This window comes from Panthera leo, chromosome A1 (assembly GCF_018350215.1).
Source record: "Panthera leo isolate Ple1 chromosome A1, P.leo_Ple1_pat1.1, whole genome shotgun sequence".
NCBI classification, from domain to species: Eukaryota; Metazoa; Chordata; class Mammalia; order Carnivora; family Felidae; genus Panthera; species Panthera leo.
In genome coordinates this window covers 225,534,927-225,555,649 of record NC_056679.1, presented here as the reverse complement: position 1 = coordinate 225,555,649, position 20,723 = coordinate 225,534,927, and the positions used below count along the sequence as shown (strand labels likewise).

Genomic DNA, 20,723 nt, shown 5'->3' with positions numbered 1-20,723 from the left:
AGGCGCCCCCCTTACTCTATTTAGAGTCTATTTTCTGCATTTGCAGATGCTAGGTTTAGAAAATGAGTAATCTCGGGCAGGGCAGCATGTCTGAGATGCATTACCCCAGGTGAAAATGGTTGTTGGAGATAGAATACCAAATGTGGTGATTAATAATAAAACATGAGGAGGCAATATAAAATGCCTTGAATCTAGGATTTAGAGGTCTTATTCAGTGAAACAAAAATGGTAGATTTCTTTAAGAAACAGATTTGATGTTTTGGGTAGTTTTAATGCTTTTTTTTTTATTTTTTTATTTTTTTTAACATTTATTTATTTTTGAGACAGAGAAAGACAGAGCATGAACGGGGGGAGGGCCAGAGAGAGAGGGAGACACAGAATCCGAAGCAGGCTCCAGGCTCTGAGCTGTCAGCACAGAGCCGGACGCAGGGCTCGAACTCACGGACCGTGAGATCATGACCTGAGCCGAAGTCGGACGCTCAACCGACTGAGCCACCCAGGCGCCCCTTAATGCTTTTAATGTAGTTTTAGGCATACACTAAACACACATTCTCTTCCTCTAAAACATGAATCATGTTGGGGCGCCTGGGTGGTTCAGTCGGTTATGCGTCCGGCTTCGGCTCAGGTCATGATCTTACAGTTTGTGAGTTCGAGTCCCGTGTCGGGCTCTGTGCTGACAGCTCGGAGCCTGGAGTTTGCTTCCGATTCTGTGTCTCCCTCTCTCTCTCTGCCCCTCCCCAGCTCACACTCTGTGTCTCTTTCAAAAATAAATAAACATTAAAAAAATGCACCATGTTTACTCTGCAAATAGTTTATATTAGAAGTTCTTTTATTTTTTAGATTTTTTTGAAGGAGCTGTAAAAGTTTGACTTTGCTGAGCGTAGGGACCAGCACGCACAAGGTGGAGGGTTTCCCTTGCTCTGTCCCTTACGATGTGCACCACAGCTGAGTCCCAATATAACACCCTGGGCATCCAGCTTCCTGCACGTAAGAGCGAGGGGAGAGGTGGGATGGTGGGGATCGATTTAAGTCAGTTCAATGTGTCACCAAAGTGTAAAATTCTGTGACTCAAGCAGGCTTGCGTTTTTCAGCATAGACAATAGAAAGTGATCACGAGGGGCGCCTGGGGGGCTCAGTCGGTTAAGCGTCCGACTTCAGCTCAGGTCACGATCTCGCGGTCTGTGAGTTCGAGCCCCGCGTCGGGCTCTGGGCTGCTGGCTCAGAGCCTGGAGCCTGCTTCCGATTCTGTGTCTCCCTCTCTCTCTGCCCCTCCCCCGTTCCTGCTGTGTCTCTCCCTGTCTCAAAAATAAATAAACGTTAAAAAAAAAAAAATAAAAAAAAAAAAAAAAGAAAGTGATCACGAGCAGCGTCACCTTGGGCTCTTCTGCCTGAGATTGCTCAGCTGGAGAATGGCAATAATTATATTTACTTCTTATGGGTGTTGTAAAGATTAAATAAGGTAAAACAATGTACATGACGTCCTTGCCCTTAAAGACATATTGACAGGAAAACTCCACCATAAGGTGGTTAAGTGGAAATCAAAAGAGTCAACCAAGCAAAACGTGTAACAGTGTCACAGTGTGGTGTTCCGGTTACCACTGCTGCGTCAACTGAGTGGTGTCAAACAATCATTTTCGTATGTTCATGGCTTCTGTGGGGGAGGAATTTTGGAAGGTCTCACCTGGGCAGGTGCCGCTGGGGATCTGCCGTACGGTTCCGACCAGACGTCGGTGGGTAGCACCGTCTCCTGAGACTCGATTGGGCTGCACATACAAGATGGTGACCTCAGAGGCCGGCAGGTGGTGCTGGCAGCTGACTGGGACCGTCAACCAGAGCACCTACATTGACTTCTCCACGTGGCGTGGGTTTTTCTATAGCGTGACGTCCTGGGGAAGTCAGAGTTCTTCGATGGTCAAGTGTCCAAGGAAGCAAAGTGGGGGCTGCACTGCATTTTACTCTCCTGCGAAGTCAGCCGTGTCACTCTTGCTGCAATTTATTGGTTATGAGCGAGTCATTGAGGCCAACCCGGCTTCAAGGGAAGGGAAGAGACGCTCCCTCTGCATGGCAGGACTGTCAAATGATTAGCAGGCATGGCGTCAAGTTGCCAACTAAAGCGTTACTTTTCGGTCTGTACTGTCTCCAAAAGAATATAAAAGAGACAATATTGAAAGTATCAACTTAACAAAATTCCAAATGATCACGAGGCACCCTTTCCCTGTCTCCCTACCCAACCCCGCAGGAGAGAATTTAGCTCACCTCACTTTGAGAACAGGGACAAGAGGGAAGAAAAGAGACAGTAATTGCTAATCACATCTTAAACAAATTTGCCTTATGCCATGTCACATTAGCATGGTCGTGGGGGCCTACACTATTATAAACAAGGCCCCTGTAAGAGAAACTCACATTCCAGGATAGAAAAGGTAGATTTTCTTTCATGGGGGTAACACTTATTTATGCATGTATAGACTATGTGTAACATTAAATTCTATGTATTTCTAGGTTTAGAACAAGATTCTTTTCACGGCTGGCTGGAAATTTAATGGGCTTGTGTAAACATTTATAGCCCGACAGAGGCTGCTCCTTAAGACACGACGTTGTGAAGATTCCGTTCGAGTGCTGCAATATTAAGAAGGCTGTACCAGAAATCACCATCTCTGGTTTCCTTTGGTGTCTCCCTAAACAAGTGACTGAACGTCCCTGAATCTATTTTCTCATCTGTAAAATAGCAACACTACCTACACCTCACAGCCAAGAAACAAAATGGCGCACGAAAGCATTTTATACTCCACAAAACACAAACTCACACTCTGCAAAGCAGAAAGAATACACTGAGCCCGTGGCTAGTCTGCAGATAGGCAGTGCGATGAGCAAAGCCGCCAGGGGCTTTGGTTACACAAATGAGGAAAGAACAAGGTTATGCTCTCTCTCTTTTGATCCCAGCCTTGATGTCTGAAGCTAAAGACAGACGAATCAACTTGCCAAGGCCATCTGGCCATGGGGTAACTCCCAGGAGGAGAGCCCGCACAAGTCATGGTCAGCCAACCACCACAGCCAGCGCTACCTTGGTACTGATTCGGAGCCTTTAATGTGATTTTCCTGGTATCCACTTTACCTTTAGACAACAGACTTAAGGATAAGGGGCACTGAGGAGAAGTATCTATCCAAATTTGGATTTCATAAAGATTTGGGGCACTTGGGCGGCTCAGTCGGTTATGCAGCCGATTTCACCTTAGGTCATGATCTCACGGTTTGTGGAATCGAGCCCTGAGTTGGGCTCTGTGCTGACAGCTCAGAACCTGGAGCCTGCTTCGGATTCTGTCTCCTTCTCTCTCTGCTCCTCCCCCACTCACACGCCGTCTCTCTCTCTCTCTCTCTCTCTCTCTCTCTCTCCCTCTCTCAAAAGTAAATAAACATTAAAAAACAATTTAATAAAGATTTACTTTTTGGTTAATTTGGATGAATTCTGAAGTTAGTCAAAGGAAATGCATGGGTGAAGGGGGTCAAAGGTATAAACTTCCAGTTATAACTCATGGGATGTGATATGCAGCATGGTGAATATAGCTAATAATACTATACTGCATATTTTAAAGTTGCTAAGAAAGTAATCTCAAAAGTTCTCATCGCAAGAAAAAAGGTTTTATGACTATGTATGGGTGATGTTTAAATTTTTTCTTTGCCCCCCTTCCCAAAGGCAAATAAACTGTCTTTTATAAAATTATGATGTGGACAGAAGTGGGAGTTTTATAAAATTCTGATGTAGATAGAAGTGGGAGAGAGCTGCTCCACAAACCCCAAATCAGAGCTAAGAAGGGATCTCTTGAAGCCTGGAAGCAGATAAGTAAATGGGGGCAGTATTTTATGGGTCAGCAAACATACTGTCCTGTCTGCTCCCCACAGGGAAAACACCCCGATGTTCAAGGGCAGGGATGCAAAGAAGGTACACGGACCTTGCCGGGCTGGTGTGGCAATGGGGCTGCAGACAGCGGGCGTCAGCAGCAATGATCTCAGCTTATGCTGAGTGACAAAGTGTGGACTGAGGAACAAAACTGACACAAGCTACAGCCCAGGAGCATGTGCATTCGCTCAAGTAGAAATTAAAAACATACCACCCGTGAAGCACGACTTCTCTTGCCTAGGGTATCGATTTCAAGATGTGTCAAACACAAGAGAGTGGGTACCGGGGCGAGAATGTTAGAAAACAGGATGAGGGAGCAAAATTAAAGACCAGGGAGTCCTCCACTGTCAGCGAACCTGTGTACTGAGGAAGTAGAACGAATTCAACTCTGCGTCCAGAGTTTACAGAAAAAGGCCTGCATCTGGCAGACGAGGCCCAGTGAGAACATGGTGGGCAAGCTCATTCTCCTGGCGTCCTGAACTCACCACAGGAAGACCACGGCTCCAGCAGATTGCCGGCCTGCCTCCGTGCAGCAGGCCTGCTAAGGGAGAACTTGAATACGGACTCGGCAGATTTATTCACCCCCCCACCACAACCTGTGAGGTAACAAACAGCTCATTTTACAGATTTACCCAAGTCGCTTTTCCCAAGTTACGAGGTAGCTCGATGGGTTTGAATTTCGTGTTTCACTTCATTTCCGATATACGACTGCCTTCCCCTGAGCCGCCTAAACGGAGACTCTCTTCGTATTAAACCCCGAGGTCAGTTTTTGTCTCTAAAACAAGATCTAAACATTTTACATTTCCTTTCTTCCTCATCTAACTACTCAAATAAAGGCAGCCCTGGATACGGAGTCTGAGTGCACAGCACCGTCATTCTCTGTGTCTTCTCACTTAGAAAGAAAGAACCTTTACAGCCAGCCAATGACATGCTGTCTAACTTCGTCTGGACACAATGAAAGCGACTCCCTCCACACCACGAGCCACGACACTTTCAAACAAGTGACATTCGACTTAGCTGCTCCAGGATCTTCCAAGCCCTTACGGAAGTCCGGGTGCCAGGACGTGGTAAGCTACCCCGCAGCCAATTAAACCAAGTGTGGAGCGGACGAGTCACCCACGAGTTTCCCATGTGAATCCGACAGGCAGAGTCAGGTAAAAGCGGAGGCAGTGAGACAATTACTAGCCAGTAGTTTGGGTCCCAGAGCCCAGCAGAGACACCACTCACTTTGTGAAAACATAACCTGTGAACCCTGTCCAAAAATGACATTTAAACGCCAATGAGATTCTGACTTTTATTACCAGGTCAGAACGGATCAAGTACAGGGAGAAGTAGCAGCAAACAGGGGCTGTCACACAATCCGGTTCCCCTGGCCCTCGGGCAAGGACACCTGTGCAAGGGACAGACCACCCAGTCCTTGGGCAGACACTCAGAACCTCACTTGGGGCCTGAAGTGCATCTGCTTGGTGGCATTGTTCTTCATTCCTGTCTTCAGCATCCACTTTGACTTCATCCTTTGGACATACTGCATGTCTCGCTCACGCATCAGAGCAGCTCCTGTGGCTGGAAAGGGGACACGTGGCAAAGGGTGGTTATTTGTGATCAGAAAAAAAGACAATCTTGGGGCGCCTGGGTGGCTCAGTCGGTTAAGTATCCGACCGCGGCTCAGGTCAAGATCTCATGGTTCCTGAGTTCGAGCCCCGCGTCGGGCTCTGTGCTGACAGCTCGGAGCCTGGAGCATGCTTCAGATTCTGTGTCTCCCTCTCTCTCTGCCCCTCCTCTGCTAGGGCTCACTCTTCCTCCCTCTCTCTCTCAAAAATAAATAAACATTAATTAAAAAAAAAAAAAACAAAAACACCTTTACAGAGAAGCTCAAGGCTAGTTTGGGTAAAACTGGGTTCTTATATTTAAAGAAGAGCTGCTAACCTGAGGTCTCCGTGCAACGGGCGTGAGGGGTTATGCGCACCCAGAACTGCACAGAACAACCTGTACATGTACCCATTTCTCTGGAATAAGCCTCTCTAGTTTTCGTCACCTGGAAGGATCTATAAGCCCCAGGTAAATCCCGCTGACCAAAGGTGCTAGAGAAAGACGGAGACTCTAAAGTGAGGCAGACAATAGTTGCGGACAAAAATAAGATGCAGTCAGTGTCTGTTGGATTTCAGCGGCCTCGCGGCTCACAGGCAGCCACAGTGAAGGAGACCACGCGTATATGAACACCGTGGCGTTTAACACGGACTTTATCTGCCCAGGGCTTCCCACGCCCTCCCAAGGGAGCTCTCCTTTGTCCTCTCCACAGTCCTTTAGTGGACCCGTGTTCTCCCTGCAGACCTAAGGATAGGACTCCATGTTAGCAGACACATCAGAACAGACTTACAGAATTTCATACCGATGAGGTTTCAAAGCTTAACAATTCCGGTGGCCTGCTTTATTCCGCTCTTGTTACCTTTTCTATGGGAAAACTGCAAAAAGGAGTGACTGCCAGCCTTTATGACGTCCACGTACTACATCATACACGCGTTATGACAGTCAACCCACACGATGCTACCAGGTGGGTCCCCTTATGATCATCTCAGTTTTATAAATGAGGCAAAGGAGGCTTCAGTTACTTAAATTACTCCTGCTCATCATTTAAGAACCTCTAAGTATATCAGGTAAGTCATGTTTGAATCCATGGCTTAAGCAATTTGCCCTCAAGGATACTAGTTAATTCCTTTGTATAACCTCCAGGATAATTTCAATCTTTGCTCATTACTAAGTACTCATGTCTATAACTATTACCTGTATTCTGTTTTGGAAAGTTACTGTGCCAGGAATATGAAGTTTTTAACGAATGGAGCTTTGGGCGTCTTGCCATAAACATATCAAGTACTAATGGAAGCCCCCTGAGCCAAGAAGTTAAGTTTCCTCTAGAGAGGATCCACAAGGACAACATAAATGGGAAGGACTTCACCCAAGCCCGTTCTTGTGATCCGAGTTCCCGGGCTGGTCCACGGTGGTATCAACACACCTGTGCTGCCGGTCCAGCCCAGGGCTCTGTACTGCTGGAGTATCCGGCCCACGGCTTTCTGATTCTTAGCAACAGCCACGGTTCTTGACAAGCCAAATCGCTGTTTATAGTATCTCATCAAGGAGCGATGACCCACTCTGGCACCTGTTTTTCAAAAAAAAAAAAAAATATTAAAATGCTGAATTAGATAGTTTTTCAAAGTAGAGCTACAGAGCAAGGACTTTCCAAATCAGACTTCTAAGGGTATCTAGCTGGAAAATGGAGAAGCCAGAAGAAAAAGTGCTCTATCTGCTAAAGAAAGATGAAGTAGCATATTAAAAAATGAAGTAAAGACAGAAAATAAAAAACTAGAGGGATTTTTAAAAAAAAGAGAATGGCAAGTCACTGTCACGTGAAATCTCAGCATCCTGTACTTATATACGATATGCCTCTCCAGAAATTCACATGGCAACTCTTACTGATATGGACAATAGGGCCCTAGGAAAGAGGTAAGGGGCTTTAACTTGTTTTTTGTTTTTTAATATAAAGTACACAATAATGATGTTTAAGTTTAAAAGCCACGGTCTAGGTCTAGAACAAGAATCAATCCACCTTTCTTTTGCTTAAATTCTCCACGGTGGTGGTTCTCAAAGATGATTCTACCTCCAGGGACATTTGGCAGTGACTAGAGACATTTTTGGTTGTTATAGCTGGAGGGGGACTACTAGCATCTACTGGATAGAGGTCAAGGATATTAGCGGACATCCTACAATGCACAGGGCAGTCCTCCACGGCAAAGATTTACTTGGCCTAAAAGGTCGCTACATTGAGAAACCCTGCCCTGTTATTTTCTAAATGATGGAATTCACCTGGTGAGCTAGAATTTTAAAGGATGAGTCAGCTGAATTCCCTCTCCAGGTTGGGCTTATCCAGAAGGATCTGGTAAAACTATGCAAGTCAATCACGCTTTCAGAGGTGAATGACTATGGACGATGGAGCTTTTTATAGGAAAAGTGTGCTGACCCTTAGGCTCACAGCAAGTGAAACGGAAGGGGACGGGCTTCAGTGAGGGCTAACTCCAGGCTCCGTCAGCGCAGTGGCTCTCAAAGGGTGATCCTGGGACAGTCGTGTCAGCCTTACCTGAGAGCTTGCTAAATACAACACTAAATACAATTCCCTCACAAGAATATTAATCAGGCGCCTTCCCAGACAGATGTATACATGTAGAAATTCGACAAGAGCATATATACAAGGCATGAAACAGCTATTTCCACTGAAAATGAACAGAGGAAATATGGCTCGGGAGAACCACATGTACAGCTGCTAGGAAAGTTTTACGTTGATCCAGACTGTTCATTTACATGAAAAATTCGGTCCGGTTATTCTAAGTCCCTACCCGTAGGGCAAGCTACCTGGAAAACAGTTTGCTTGCTACACAGATATGGAAAAGTAGTTACTGTCATGACTGTTTTGTGGTAAGAGAAAGAAATGCAAAGAAACCTTTCAATTCAAAGATGGCTTGGTTTTTGGTTACCAGTATGGATGAACACATGTTTCCTTGAACCTGGCTCTTCTGGCGGCCTCAGAGTTAACAAAGCTCCTAAACCACAAGAAATAAGATGCAGCCAATGAATAAAGACTCAAGCTTAAACGAAGGCTGCTATGGCAGGAAAGCCTATTATTATAATTTTCTACTTATAAGAACAGGTCAGGATGCTCCAGGTCTGCAATGCTCAAAATCATCACGTGACAGTGCCGGTCATTAGTACAAAATCAACCGACATATTTATAGTCATAAGCAGCATTTGGACGAATATGTATTATTGAAGAACATCCTTGAAAAGGTTTCATAACTCAATACCAAGGTTTCTGACGGCCAGCGGGGGAACTGAAAACACACAGATTAGAGCTACGCCTGCCCTGTGTCAACGACAGTGAGTACCTGACATTAAGCCCCAAGAATGTGCCAAGAGCAGCTCGACTTAAAGGCCCTATCAAGGAAAAGTATTTTTAGAACACAGTGTGACTGCCCAGTAAATAACAGATGGGTTCCGTCTTAGTTATGGTAAAGCCACAATCTGTCCATCTACCTTTCATCGTAGCAATAACCACTTATAAAACTGTCCAATCCTACAACTGAAGACGTTAGACAGTGGAAAAGAAAATATCTCCAATGGTAATTTTCCTAAGATTCATTATGTATTCCCGTGGATCCACCAACAGTTTCATCTGGCTACTCAGCGGCTAACTGGATGTGTCTTTGACACCAACTTACTCCACGGGAGCTGAAGAACACTAAAGCAAACTCAAGGAACAGAGCCAGACCACCGCCTTTGCAGTAAATGCTCACAGTGCCCTCTACCGGATGCTCTTTGTCACTGGCTCTGGGATCATCTCCTTGATCTGAAATAACTAGACTGAAGACATCACAACTACTGCTTTTGAAACCAGTTCAAAGCAGACTCTACCGAGCGTGGTTGATGAAGTATCACCAAGCTCTCCACACTAGAATCCTTCCCGACTTAGCTTCATGCTAACATCTTATGCTAACAGTGAAGTAACCGAGCATAACTGAAAAGGTTTCTGAAAGCTAAATTTGCTCAAAGACATAAACAGGTGATTGAATATACTGCTGTAATACTGCTACATGTTTACAGTGCTTATTCAGAGACCTCCCATTCCCTTGGCTCATTACACAACCTCCCAAACCAGTACTAAGACAGGAGGGCAAACCAATGGAATATAAACCATCGTGTCTCACTGTAATGAGGATCAACTGAAGGAGGACTAATTTTTAATATAAGATGATGGAAGTATGGGTGACACGAAAAGCAAGATATCAGTATAGCTGGAAGAAATTTCAGAAGAATACTAGCAGTTTCTGATTCACTAAGAAAGCTATGTTTTGCTATTATTTAAGCAAATTCCATAATAAGGTCTTAGCAATCAGCCACTAAGGAAGATCCATGAAGGTACAGAGTCACATATATTTAGATATTTTTATTAGTGGCTCTTAATCCTCTCCGGGTCACAAGTGCTTTTAAAAACCATAGCCTTCGGGCACCTGGGTGGCTCAATAGGTTAAGTGTCTGACTTTGATTTCACAGCTTTGAGATCGAGCCCTGCACTGTGCCCCACGTCAGACTCCGCACTGTGGGTGGAGCCTGCTTGGGATTCTCTCCCTCTTCCTCTCCTGTCTGCTCCCACATGCTTTTGAATGGAAGAATGGAAGGAAGGAAGGAAGGAAGGAAGGAAGGAAGGAAGGAAGGAAGGAAGGAAGGAAATAAAGGAATAAAAACCTACAGCCTTTACCCTGAAAAACTGTACTTAGCTGTTCAATTTAAAAAGGCATTCATGGCCACACAGGTGACTCTAAGACTCTACACAGCCTTCACCCAGGAGAGTACACACTCACAGAAAAAAAATGTGTACGGCCTGGTTAAGAACCTGTGGGGTAAGGTTATGTGGCTGTTGGGTTAGGTCTTTCCTGAGTGTGTCTAAAAGTACAGTATTTCACACTAACACCAAACCAGTTACTGTAATTTACTACTTCCAAGTCTGATATAAAAAAGTTGTCCTGGGGTTTATTATCCAGTACTCTAAAATAATGTGACTCAGTAGGTAGACCAGTAGCACTGAGCAAGGAAACCCTGGCTCTAAAAACCAGGGAAGTTGGACCTTCAAATTAATCTCACGCCACTTCCTTCTTTGAGACACCTGGGCGGCTCAGTCAGTTCAACATCCGACTTGACTTCAGCTCAGGTCATGATCTTGTGGTTCATGAGTTCAAGCCCCGCGTTGGGCTCTCTGTTGTCAGCAGAGCCTGCTTAGGATCCTCTGTCCCTCTCTCTGTCCCTCCCGTGCCTATGCTCTCACTTTCTCCTGGACTGCACGATGATGTAGAGACAAAGCAACCTGCTGCACGGTCCTGCAGACCAATGATTCCAAGCCACCGGGGCCCCCTCTTAGCCCACAACGGCTCCCTCTGCCCTGCTTCTCCTACACTGTGGCAGGCCCAAGGGAATCAACCTTGCTTTCCTTTTAAAGTCGCCTCCAACCTCTCAGCCACTGAGTCAAGAAACATCATCTGGCTCATGTGTGCCTGAGACCCTGTGGTGAGATGGAAGCAGCAATCTTTTTTTCAAAAGTAATGGGGGAAGGCAGGCAAGCAAGCCAGCACTTACAAAGCAGTGAGAGAAATGTTACAACAGATTGGCAAGTGCCCCAGGAGCAGAGGAGACTCTCCATACTCAGGGCAGGAGCTGAGTTCAAAAGGGCTTATGGAGGGGTGGACCCGAGTCTTAAAGGACAAGTAGCAGTAAGTCAGAGGTATCACCCATGCAAAGACTCAGAGGAGGGAAACTGCAAGTGGGTAGGTAAAGGAATAGATACCCGGAGCCGGGGGGAAAGGGCAGCAGCTAAAGAACCTAACTTACCTGAAAAACAATGGCTCCCCCTGGAAGAATTCCAGAGGGAAAAAGAAAACAGACCGGTTGTCTTAAGAAGAATGTGCTAAGTGATTGAACAGAAATCAGATTGCAGATGGCCATTTAGGAAGCGGTAATGGTGACATAGACAAATGTTAAATAGGAAACAAAAAAGAAAAATATGAAAGGGTTGTTTAGGAATTGTACTTCGTAATCGCTCCAGTGTGGGAGACGACCAAAGAGAGTATCCTAAGATGATGCCTATTTTTGGCTTTGGTTAATCTTGGAAAACGCAATCATCCTAGGAAAATGTGTTTTCTAGATTAAAAAATAAAAAAAGAATCCCTAGTTAAGTTTCAAAATTCTAGGTTTAGATGAAAATTTCTCTCAAATAGACTCTATTTCTTAAATAGGCTACGCTCATTGTTGTGCATATTTTGGTAGGTACCAGGCTACAGTTGATGCAAACCGAAGCCACCATTCATAGTGACGTGCCAGACATTGCTTGACAAGGGATCGCCTTATTCAACTCACTCAAAGAGTGTTGTAATCTCACTCTACAGTCAAGGAAGTGGATGCTAATGAAATAAGGAGCGAAAAAAGATGGTCATAGTCTTAGAAATGAAGTTAGAAAGCTCATTTCTGATGTAATGTACTGGCATTTTCACCAGAGGAAGACTAGAAGAGGTTCTCTGTGATATATCTAGGCTGGTTTTGCTACTGTTTATTGCACAGGCCACGACATTGTGCATTCCACACCTTTCTTATCACTGTAAGGAGACCTATATCTTCAAGACAGGCTCCGCATGCCCTTTTCTTCTACTGTCATACTCTAAAGCTGTCCTTAGCCTTAAAAGGTTATTATTCTGAATTAAAGAGGGCTGTCTGTACCTAAGCAGTGATACTCCTTGTGAAAAGCAGTAACATAAGATGGCTTCTTCCCCCCAGTCGTGTCCATGAGCAGGACAGCTGCTCCTACGCAGCATCACTGCAAATCTCCCAAGGCAGGGTGGGGGGAGTAGAGAAGGCTTCGCTGACTGGTCTATGATCTTGGGTCAGTTACTCAAGCTATCTAAGCTTCGGCTGGCTCACAGGTCGAATAAGGATAACAGAATCCAACTCACTGGCTCCTAAAGATAAAATAATGTATCCATCTACCATGCTAAGTGCTCAGTAAATACCACATATTATTAGGATCTTGTCAGCTCTTCTGTTCCATTCCCTTTCCTTCCCACAGGTCTTCTGTAGCTTCTCCCGTTCTTATCAGCTAATCGTAATATTGTAAACAACAGCAGATGCTTCTCATATTCATGGCTTTTTCTCCCCCCACCTTTTCATACCTGGGATAAATCCCCACCTGGGATAAATCCCCACCATATCAGTCAAATCCTGTTCCCTAAAGTAGAAGGCAGAACTCAAACTCCGAGCCTCCCTGCCACAATTAGAAAATAAACAGGCAACTGGGCCAGGCGCTGTCAGCCCGATACACCCGTGCCAGACTACCTGCAAGTCTGAGCAACGTGAGGAAACAGGAATCAGTTCAAAGAATAAGAGTACGGCCAACATTAACAAGAGAAACCTAAATGAGGCAATAATAACAAGAAAGAACCAAAGAGAAAATGTCTATGTACCTGAAAGGAGATGACTGATGAAAGCATTCAAAATCATAACAGAAGTGAGCAAAAGCACTGATCTAACTTAAACAAAACAGCCAACACAGAGCTAAGTGGAGACCTTCATTACTATGTACCTGCGAACATAAAACTGCAACGACTCCCCCCAGGACGGAAGAGAGCTGACGGGAACATGCCTCTCTAATCACCTCACCCGTGTTATGCCATCTTTGCCAAACATACTCACCAGAAGGCAGAATCAGCTCCATGGTTTCATCATCATATTCTAATGTCTTTTCAGAGGGTAAGTCCTCAGTCCCATCAGGCTGCCCCCCTTCCGTGTAATCTGGGTAGCTACTCCTGTAACAGCGGCATTAATAATGGCATTAATAAGAAGACTAATACCTCAAATTTGACTAAAAGACAAATCGTGTTTGCAAACTGGCAAACCCACTGGCCACCTAAGCGCAGGGAACCAACCGCTGCAGGCCCGGCAAGCTGAAACGTTTAGGAGGAAAGCCAACTTGGTCGCATCCTCTGTAAGACAGAGTGTGCAAGTGACCCATAAACTCAAGATGGATCACAGACCTAAGCGTAAAACACAAAACTATAAGAATGACTGCAATATAACATGGGAGACAATCTAGATGACTTAGGGTTCGGTGAGGACTTTTTATGTGCCCCACGGAAGGCACGATCCACGAAAGGAATAACTGGTAAGATGGACTTCACTAAAATGAAAAACTTCTCTGGGAAAGACAGTGTCAAGAGAATTACAATACAAGCCACAGACCGGGAGAAAATGTTGGCAGAAGACACATCTGATAAAGGACCGTTATTCAAAACATGTAAAGAACTCTTAAAACTGAGTGATAAGAATATAAACCAGACTTGGAAATGGGGCAGGGACCTCACCGGGCACCTCACTAAGATATACAGGCTGCAAATAAGCATGTAAAAAGGCGCTCCACATCAGGTCATGAGGGAAATGCAAAATAAAAAGATAACACTACACACACTTATTAAAACAGCCAAAATCCAGAACACTGACAACATCAAATGCCGGCAAGAATGTGAAGCAACGGGCATCCTCACTCATCGCTCGCGGGAACACAAAATGGTGCAGCCGTTTTCCGAGACAGCTCGGGGGTTTCTTGCAAAGCCAAACGTACTCTTCCCGCAGGATCCACAATTGTGCTATTTCGTATTTACCCAAGGGAGCTGAAAACATGTCAACAACACAAAACCTGCACACTGATGGTTATAGAAGCTTTATTCATAACTGCCCCAACGTGGGAGCAACAAAAGCACCCTTCAGGAGCTGGGTGGATAAATACACTTGTGGTACATCCAGAAAACAGAACCATATTCAGTACTAAAAAGAAATGAACTATCAAGCCATGAAAAGAAATGGAGAAAACTTAAATGCACGTTACTAAGTGAAAGAAGCCAGTCTGAAGAGACAAGGAGGGAAGAACAGGCGGAACCCACAGGATTTTCAGGGCAGTGAAACTACTCTGTATGATACAATAACGGCAGACACGGGTCATTATACATTTGTCCAAACAGAAGATGTACGACACCAAGAGTGAACCCTAGCGTAAACTACGGACTTGGCGATGATGAGATACGACTATAAGGTCATCACTCAGGAATGTACCACTAGTGTGGGATGTCCACAACGAGGGAGGCTATGTATGTGTCGGGGGCAAGGGTTATATGGGAAATCTCTGCACCTTCTGCTCAAATTCGCTGTAAATATAAAATTTTCTTTATAAAAAAAAAAAAAAACCAACACAAATGACTGAGCAAATGGCCTCCAACTGAATTCTTTCACCTATTTGTTTCTCCGTAGGAGGGAGGAGAAGGTAGTGCTAGAGATGTTGCTCTCCTGAATTTAGCCATTCTAAGACAACTTCTAGGAGAGTGCCGTCTGAAAAGATTCTGTGACCACAGAAACTTTCTGTGCCTGTCTGTCCAATAAAGTAGCTACTGGTCACATGTGCTTTTAGGCACTGGGTTTTGAAATGTAGGTAGTGCAACTAAACAACCGAATTTTTACGTTTTTAAACTTGACTTTTAATTAACTTAAACAGTCCTATGAATGCACCTAGTAATTACCATTATTGGACAGTGCAATTCCAGAAGATTCTGTATGTTCGTAGACATGTTCTCAAATACACATAGAAAATAAATTGGAGAATTACACATTAAAATGTTAGTAATAAGACAGATCACCCAATCCCAATAAAGAAGCAGACAAAAGACTTGATCAGACACTTCACAAGAGATATCCAAGTGACCAATTAATACAAAAAGGTTTTCAACTACATTAGGTAACATCAGGGAAACGAAAATTAAAACCACAGTGGGATACCACTACATAGCCACCGACACGGCTGAATGAAAAACTTCTCCTCGATGACAAGAGTGAGAAATCAGGAGGAAAATGCAAAAGGATAATTTAAAAGGCTAGGACTTTTCTGAACACGTGTATCTGGAGACGGTGGATATTTGGCACGGTAATTACACACATCTGCTTGTGTAGCACACCTGTGCTAGGTCCTAAGTATCATGACACTACAGCTCTTCAAAAGTGCCTGCCACAGATTCCTGGCACCATGCGTGAATTATCCGACTTTCTAGTTAAGGGTGAGCCACCTATGGGATAATCTCACCATCGAATGCCTGGGACTGGCCTAGTGCAGCAACCAACTCAATTCCCTCAGGAGACAGCCTGTGATTCAAGGACTCTCAGGGAAACCAAAACATGAAATCTCACTTCAGTCCCTCTGTCCACAAGGGGGCCGGCAAAAGTGACCTCCCGATCATTTAAACCACCGATAAAGAAAAAGAAATTGTCAAGTCGGACAAACTGCAGTTTGGACCCGAGATCTTCTCTTTATCAGATCTCTTTTATTAGATGTGTGGGCTCAACTCTTAGTTTCTTATCGACAAAATGACACGGAACGGTCCCCCACACGGAAGTGTTAAAAGAGCCGTAATGCATATACGGCACATGCATCAGGCACAGGCACACCGCTATCCGTTAGGTTCAAGTGTGATGACCCCACCTGGCTTCACATTGCACACGACAGACTTACCTAAAATCATAGAAGTCTGCAAATTCCAAAGCAGCATCACCGTCCGTGAAGAGTTTACAGTGGCTTTTGTCATTCATGTGTGCCTGCACAGCTTCCGTGGAGTAGAAGGATCTCCCTTTCTCATTGCACCACAAGCAAATCTTCCCAATGCCAACTTTCTCTCCTGGAAAAAAAAGTGGAGGACAAAACACAAGGGTAGCTTTCTGCGGCCAGCTCAAAGCTCACAATGCATCTCCGCGATTCAGAACACATGCATCAAATTTTTGATCTTTACAAAATAAGCAGATAACCAAATCAAACATCGACGAGAAACAAAAAACGAAATGTTCTCCTGAAACTTGACCCCCCAATAACGTGGCATTTGCTCATTAAAAGGAAAACTACTGTACTTACCCAAGTATTTAATCAGTCCCTTAAGATCAGAAAGATATTCTATGTCGGGGATAAAGAAGCTGTGGACTTTGGTCATATGAGCCACATTCTTCATGAGGGAGCTTGAATGATGGGGGCAAAATAAGCAGTCCGTTATGGGGATAGCACCGCTGAGGGGGCCTCCCCCAGCCTCCCCCTCCTCCGCATCCGGCTCCTGCGCCTCGTCCATTGGTTCAGCATCCTCACATTCCGACTCCTCATCAGAATCGATATCTTCCCAATCTTCAAGCCAGAGAGTTGAAAAACAAAGTTAGTTTAACAAGGTGGTGGGTAACTGCCGGCGAAGAAACCACAGAGACTCCCAAGCACGAGGCAGAGCAGCCTTCCGTTTGGGCCGGGAGAATGCCACTTGCAGGACAAACCCTCTTTCGCGATCTCGACGTTAGCTGAAGTTACACGGACAAATCTGTGGCGCTAAAACGTTCCTTAAGCTTTCTTTTCCAGCATACAGGGGTCTCCTTGTACTTCCTTCCCAGGCCTCTACCTACACAATCAGTAGTAACAGGACGTGCCACGAGGGCAGGAAGGAATAAACAGCTCGTGAAACCGGGGAGGCTCCAGCTCCACATTTCAGGTTAACCCCCGCAGTTTGAACCCCTCACTTTGCTGTCTTAACTGAATTAAGTGCGAAGCCATCATAACCAGAAACCGAGCAGAATCACACACCCTGCCGCAGTTGGTGTGCGCGGTAACACGCCCCCCCACCCACCCCATGCGTGTGTTCGATGCCTTCTCCTTCAAAACGGAAGTCATCCATTCATTCTACTATTTATTAAGTAGCTATTTATTAAATAACGCCCCCGATAAGCTTCCAGGCCCTGAATCTACCCCAGTTAACGAAACAGACAAAATTCCCTGCGGGCCTGATGCTCCGACAAGTCGCTCGGGAAAGGATCGAAACCACCCTCACTCGTCAGTTTCACCTCCTCCCCGCCCCCGCAACAGAGCCACCACCTTCTTCGTCGAGGTCCTCCTCCTCCTCCTCACTCTCCTCCTCCTCCTGCTGCTTTGCCAACTTCTTGGCCTGCTGTTCAAACCACTGGAGCCGGGGAGGTTTCTCGGCCGGGTCCCGGTCGTGAGGCGCACGTCCTCCATCAGCCACCGCCACGGGACTCCTGGGCTCCTCCTCCGGCGCTGCGGGGGCCTTCTTGGGAGACATGGACGGCTGAGCCTTGATGGCCTGCTGGATGGCCGCGTTCATGGCATCCTTGTCCACGCTGTCCACGCCCAGGCCTTTCTCCAGGTTCTTTTCGTTCATCATCTCCACTTTGCGGTTCACGGCCCGCACGGCCTTCTTCTCCAGCTCCACGTGCCGCCGGGACTTGAGGTGGTTCTCGTAGGCGTTGAAAGAGGCAAACTTCTTACTGCAGACGGTGCAGTAGGTGGCCGTGCCCTTGCTCTCCTGCTCCGCCACGGCCCGCTGCGCCCGCACCCGCTCCTGGAAACCCTCGGCGGTGACCGGGGCCATGTCGGCCACTTTGCGCTTCAGGTTGTAGCGGTGCCAGTCCGTCTTGTAGTGGGCCCGTTGCACCTCCGCGTCGTCGAACGCCACCCGGCAGGTAATGCAGGTGTACGTCGCCATCTCCAGGGCCGAGATTAGAGGCGACCAAGGCAGAAGTCTAGCGACGACAGCTTGAACGCCACCAGACGCTCAAACCTCTACTCGCCTCTGAGCTCACAAGAAACCAGAGCGCCCGCTGGCTTCCAGCCTCGATCTGTGAGGAGTTCCGGCACACTAGGGAAATTATGCTCCGCTGGGCAGGAAGTCCCGCCTTTCGATCTGTAGCTACGCCCCCGCCGCGGGTCCCGGAAGACGAGGGAAGACCTGTGACAAACCAGGCCCCGCCCAGTCGGCCTGAAGCGGGTACTGATTGCGTTATTCTGAAGTGGGTGTTGATCAGAGCGGCAGGAGCTGGATGTTGATTGGGCCAGACAGAGGGGGGTGTTGACTGGGCCAGCCTGAGGTGGATGTTGATTGGGCCAGCCGGAGAAGGGTGGTGAGTAGGCCAGCCTGAGGTGGGTGTTGATTGGGCCAGCCAGAGGTGAGTGTTGGGTCCACGGAGGTGAGTGTTGATCAAAAGGCGCTGCGCACCCCAGGTGACTTTCCCTGGTGGTTGTGCGGTGTGAAGTGACGCGATGAAGGCGACGGCTGCGCGGCAGGGGGAGGCACGCGAAGGGGGGGGGGGGGGGCGGGTCCGGTAGCCACGCGAAGGGCGGGGCCTCTCTGAAAACCGCGCGCTGCGCTCTGGCAGCCTCAGACAGTGGGTGTCCCGGAAGCCGGGAGGGGCCCGAGCGCTCGCCGGACCAGCCGGAGTCCCGGGAAACCAGAGACTGGAGCCGGAGGCTGCGGGAATTCGCAGGAAAACCAGAGGCCGGGCCAGAGCCTCGGCTTTTGCGAGGCGGCCCCTTCCAGCCGAGGGCGCAGGCGAAACGCTTGAATGCAAAGTTTGCCAGCTGGGAGCGCAGCCAAGCCGCAGGCCTTGGAAATGTAATCGGAGCCACCCTCAGAGGTTATCGTCAGTCCAATAGCAGCCACGTTTTTAAAATGCAAAAAGAAAGGGTTGTAAGATCTAACGCAACATATACACAATTTTGTCATTTGGACTTGTACTCAACCCAAAGGATTTAATGAGAAATTTTACATTTCGTCTGTTGGTACTAGATCTCGGGACTTGGGTGTGTATTATTACACAACAGCACATCTCAGGGGCCAGCCTTCTCTCATGTGCTCAATTAACTCTGTGGCCTCGTATGCAACAGCGCGGGTCTAGGAAACGTGAATGTTGAAGGCTTCGGGCTCATTGTTGAAGATGGCTCATTGACATGCTGATAGCAAGAGGCTTTGGTTCCTCACCTAGTGGCCTTTTCCAGTTGATCGTCCTCATAACATGGCAGTTGGCTTCTCCAGAAGGAGCAAAGTGGAAGCCACTGTCTTTTATGACCTAACCTTGGAAGTGACACACTGTCATTTCCACGGTGTGTTATTACTTATGAAGGCCAGCCCTATGTAATGTGGGAGGAGACTACATAGGGGCATGAAGAAGGTGTCTGAGGACCATTATGGGAGATTGGCTACCACTAGCGTTTGTTTGTCACTGATCTCCCAGTTTTAACACTTGAAGTCCTGTGTCCCAGGAAACCCAACCATCCTGGGCAAACCAGACTCCTGTCATTGCTCTGTACCCAGTGTGGGGACAGCGCTGGCACGTAGATGGCTCGGTATTTGTTAAATGAATTTTTTACTGCAGTGTTGTCTGGTGGTGGTTTTTATTCCAGAAGACTTGCTTTTCAGCTTATCAAAATCTTTTAAAATAGCCTCTGGACAAGATACCCACTTGAAGAAATGTACCTAGTGCTAATCATCAATGGGGATAAGCAAAAACACTGTATTTCCAAGCTTCTCTAAAAAATAAAGCAAAAGATGGCTACATAAAGAACTTGTGGTTTTACTGTTTCTTATTCCTCTGTGGTTCTCTGGCATCTGTTCATTCTTCATGTGTTATTTCTTCCCTGCCTCCTTCAATCCATTTTCATGACCAGAACCCATTTCAGCATCTTTGAACGGGACAGTCAAGGATGCAGATGAAAAGCCAGATGAAGAGCTACATAGGGTGAGGTCCAGAAGGGTCCCAAACATAGGAGCTTCTTTTTTTTTTTTTTTAATTTTTTTTTTTAACGTTTATTTATTTTTGAGACAGAGACAGAGCATGAACAGGGGAGGGGCAGAGAGAGAGGGAGACACAGAATCTGAAACAGGCTCCAGGCTCTGAGCTGTCAGCACAGAGCCCGATGCAGGGCTCGAACTCACGGACCGTGAGATCATGACCTGAGCTGAAGTCAGACGTTTAACCGATCAAGCCACCCAGGCGCCCCAGGAGCTTCTGTCTCCATAGAGTTTGGGATGCACCACCCATCTGGCACATGGATTTGTTCTGGTTCGACAACCTAGAGCTCTCTTGAGCCCCATCCTTTTGGGGTTTTATAAAGCTTTCATTACATAGGCATGATTGATTAAATCTCAAGTGATTGAACTCAATATCCCGCTCCTTTCTCCACTCCAGAGGTGTGAGGGGGTGGGCCTGAAAATTTCCACCCTCTCATCACGTGGTTGGCTCCCCAGGCAACCCGCTCTCATCCTTAGGTTACCTGAGGGCTTTCCAAAAATCACTTAACATAACCAAAAACACTGTTATCCTGTTAACACTTGGGTTTTTGTGAACTCTATGCCCTGAATGGACAAAGACCAAATGTATATTTATTAAA

At 46.4% G+C, this 20,723-nt stretch overlaps 1 protein-coding gene across 1 annotated transcript; it reads right to left on the bottom strand.

The window, feature by feature from the left end:
• Nucleotides 1-5,175: 5,175 nt before the first annotated feature.
• Nucleotides 5,176-18,608, bottom strand: ZNF622 (zinc finger protein 622). The gene is made up of 6 exons (XM_042952919.1): nucleotides 17,415-18,608; nucleotides 16,422-16,682; nucleotides 16,029-16,191; nucleotides 13,172-13,284; nucleotides 6,906-7,049; nucleotides 5,176-5,458 (listed from the first exon to the last, which is right to left on the bottom strand). The coding sequence occupies exons 1-6, from the start codon at nucleotides 18,040-18,042 to the stop codon at nucleotides 5,325-5,327; spliced, it is 1,443 nt and encodes a 480-aa protein (XP_042808853.1). The 5' UTR covers nucleotides 18,043-18,608; the 3' UTR covers nucleotides 5,176-5,324.
• Nucleotides 18,609-20,723: the final 2,115 nt, after the last annotated feature.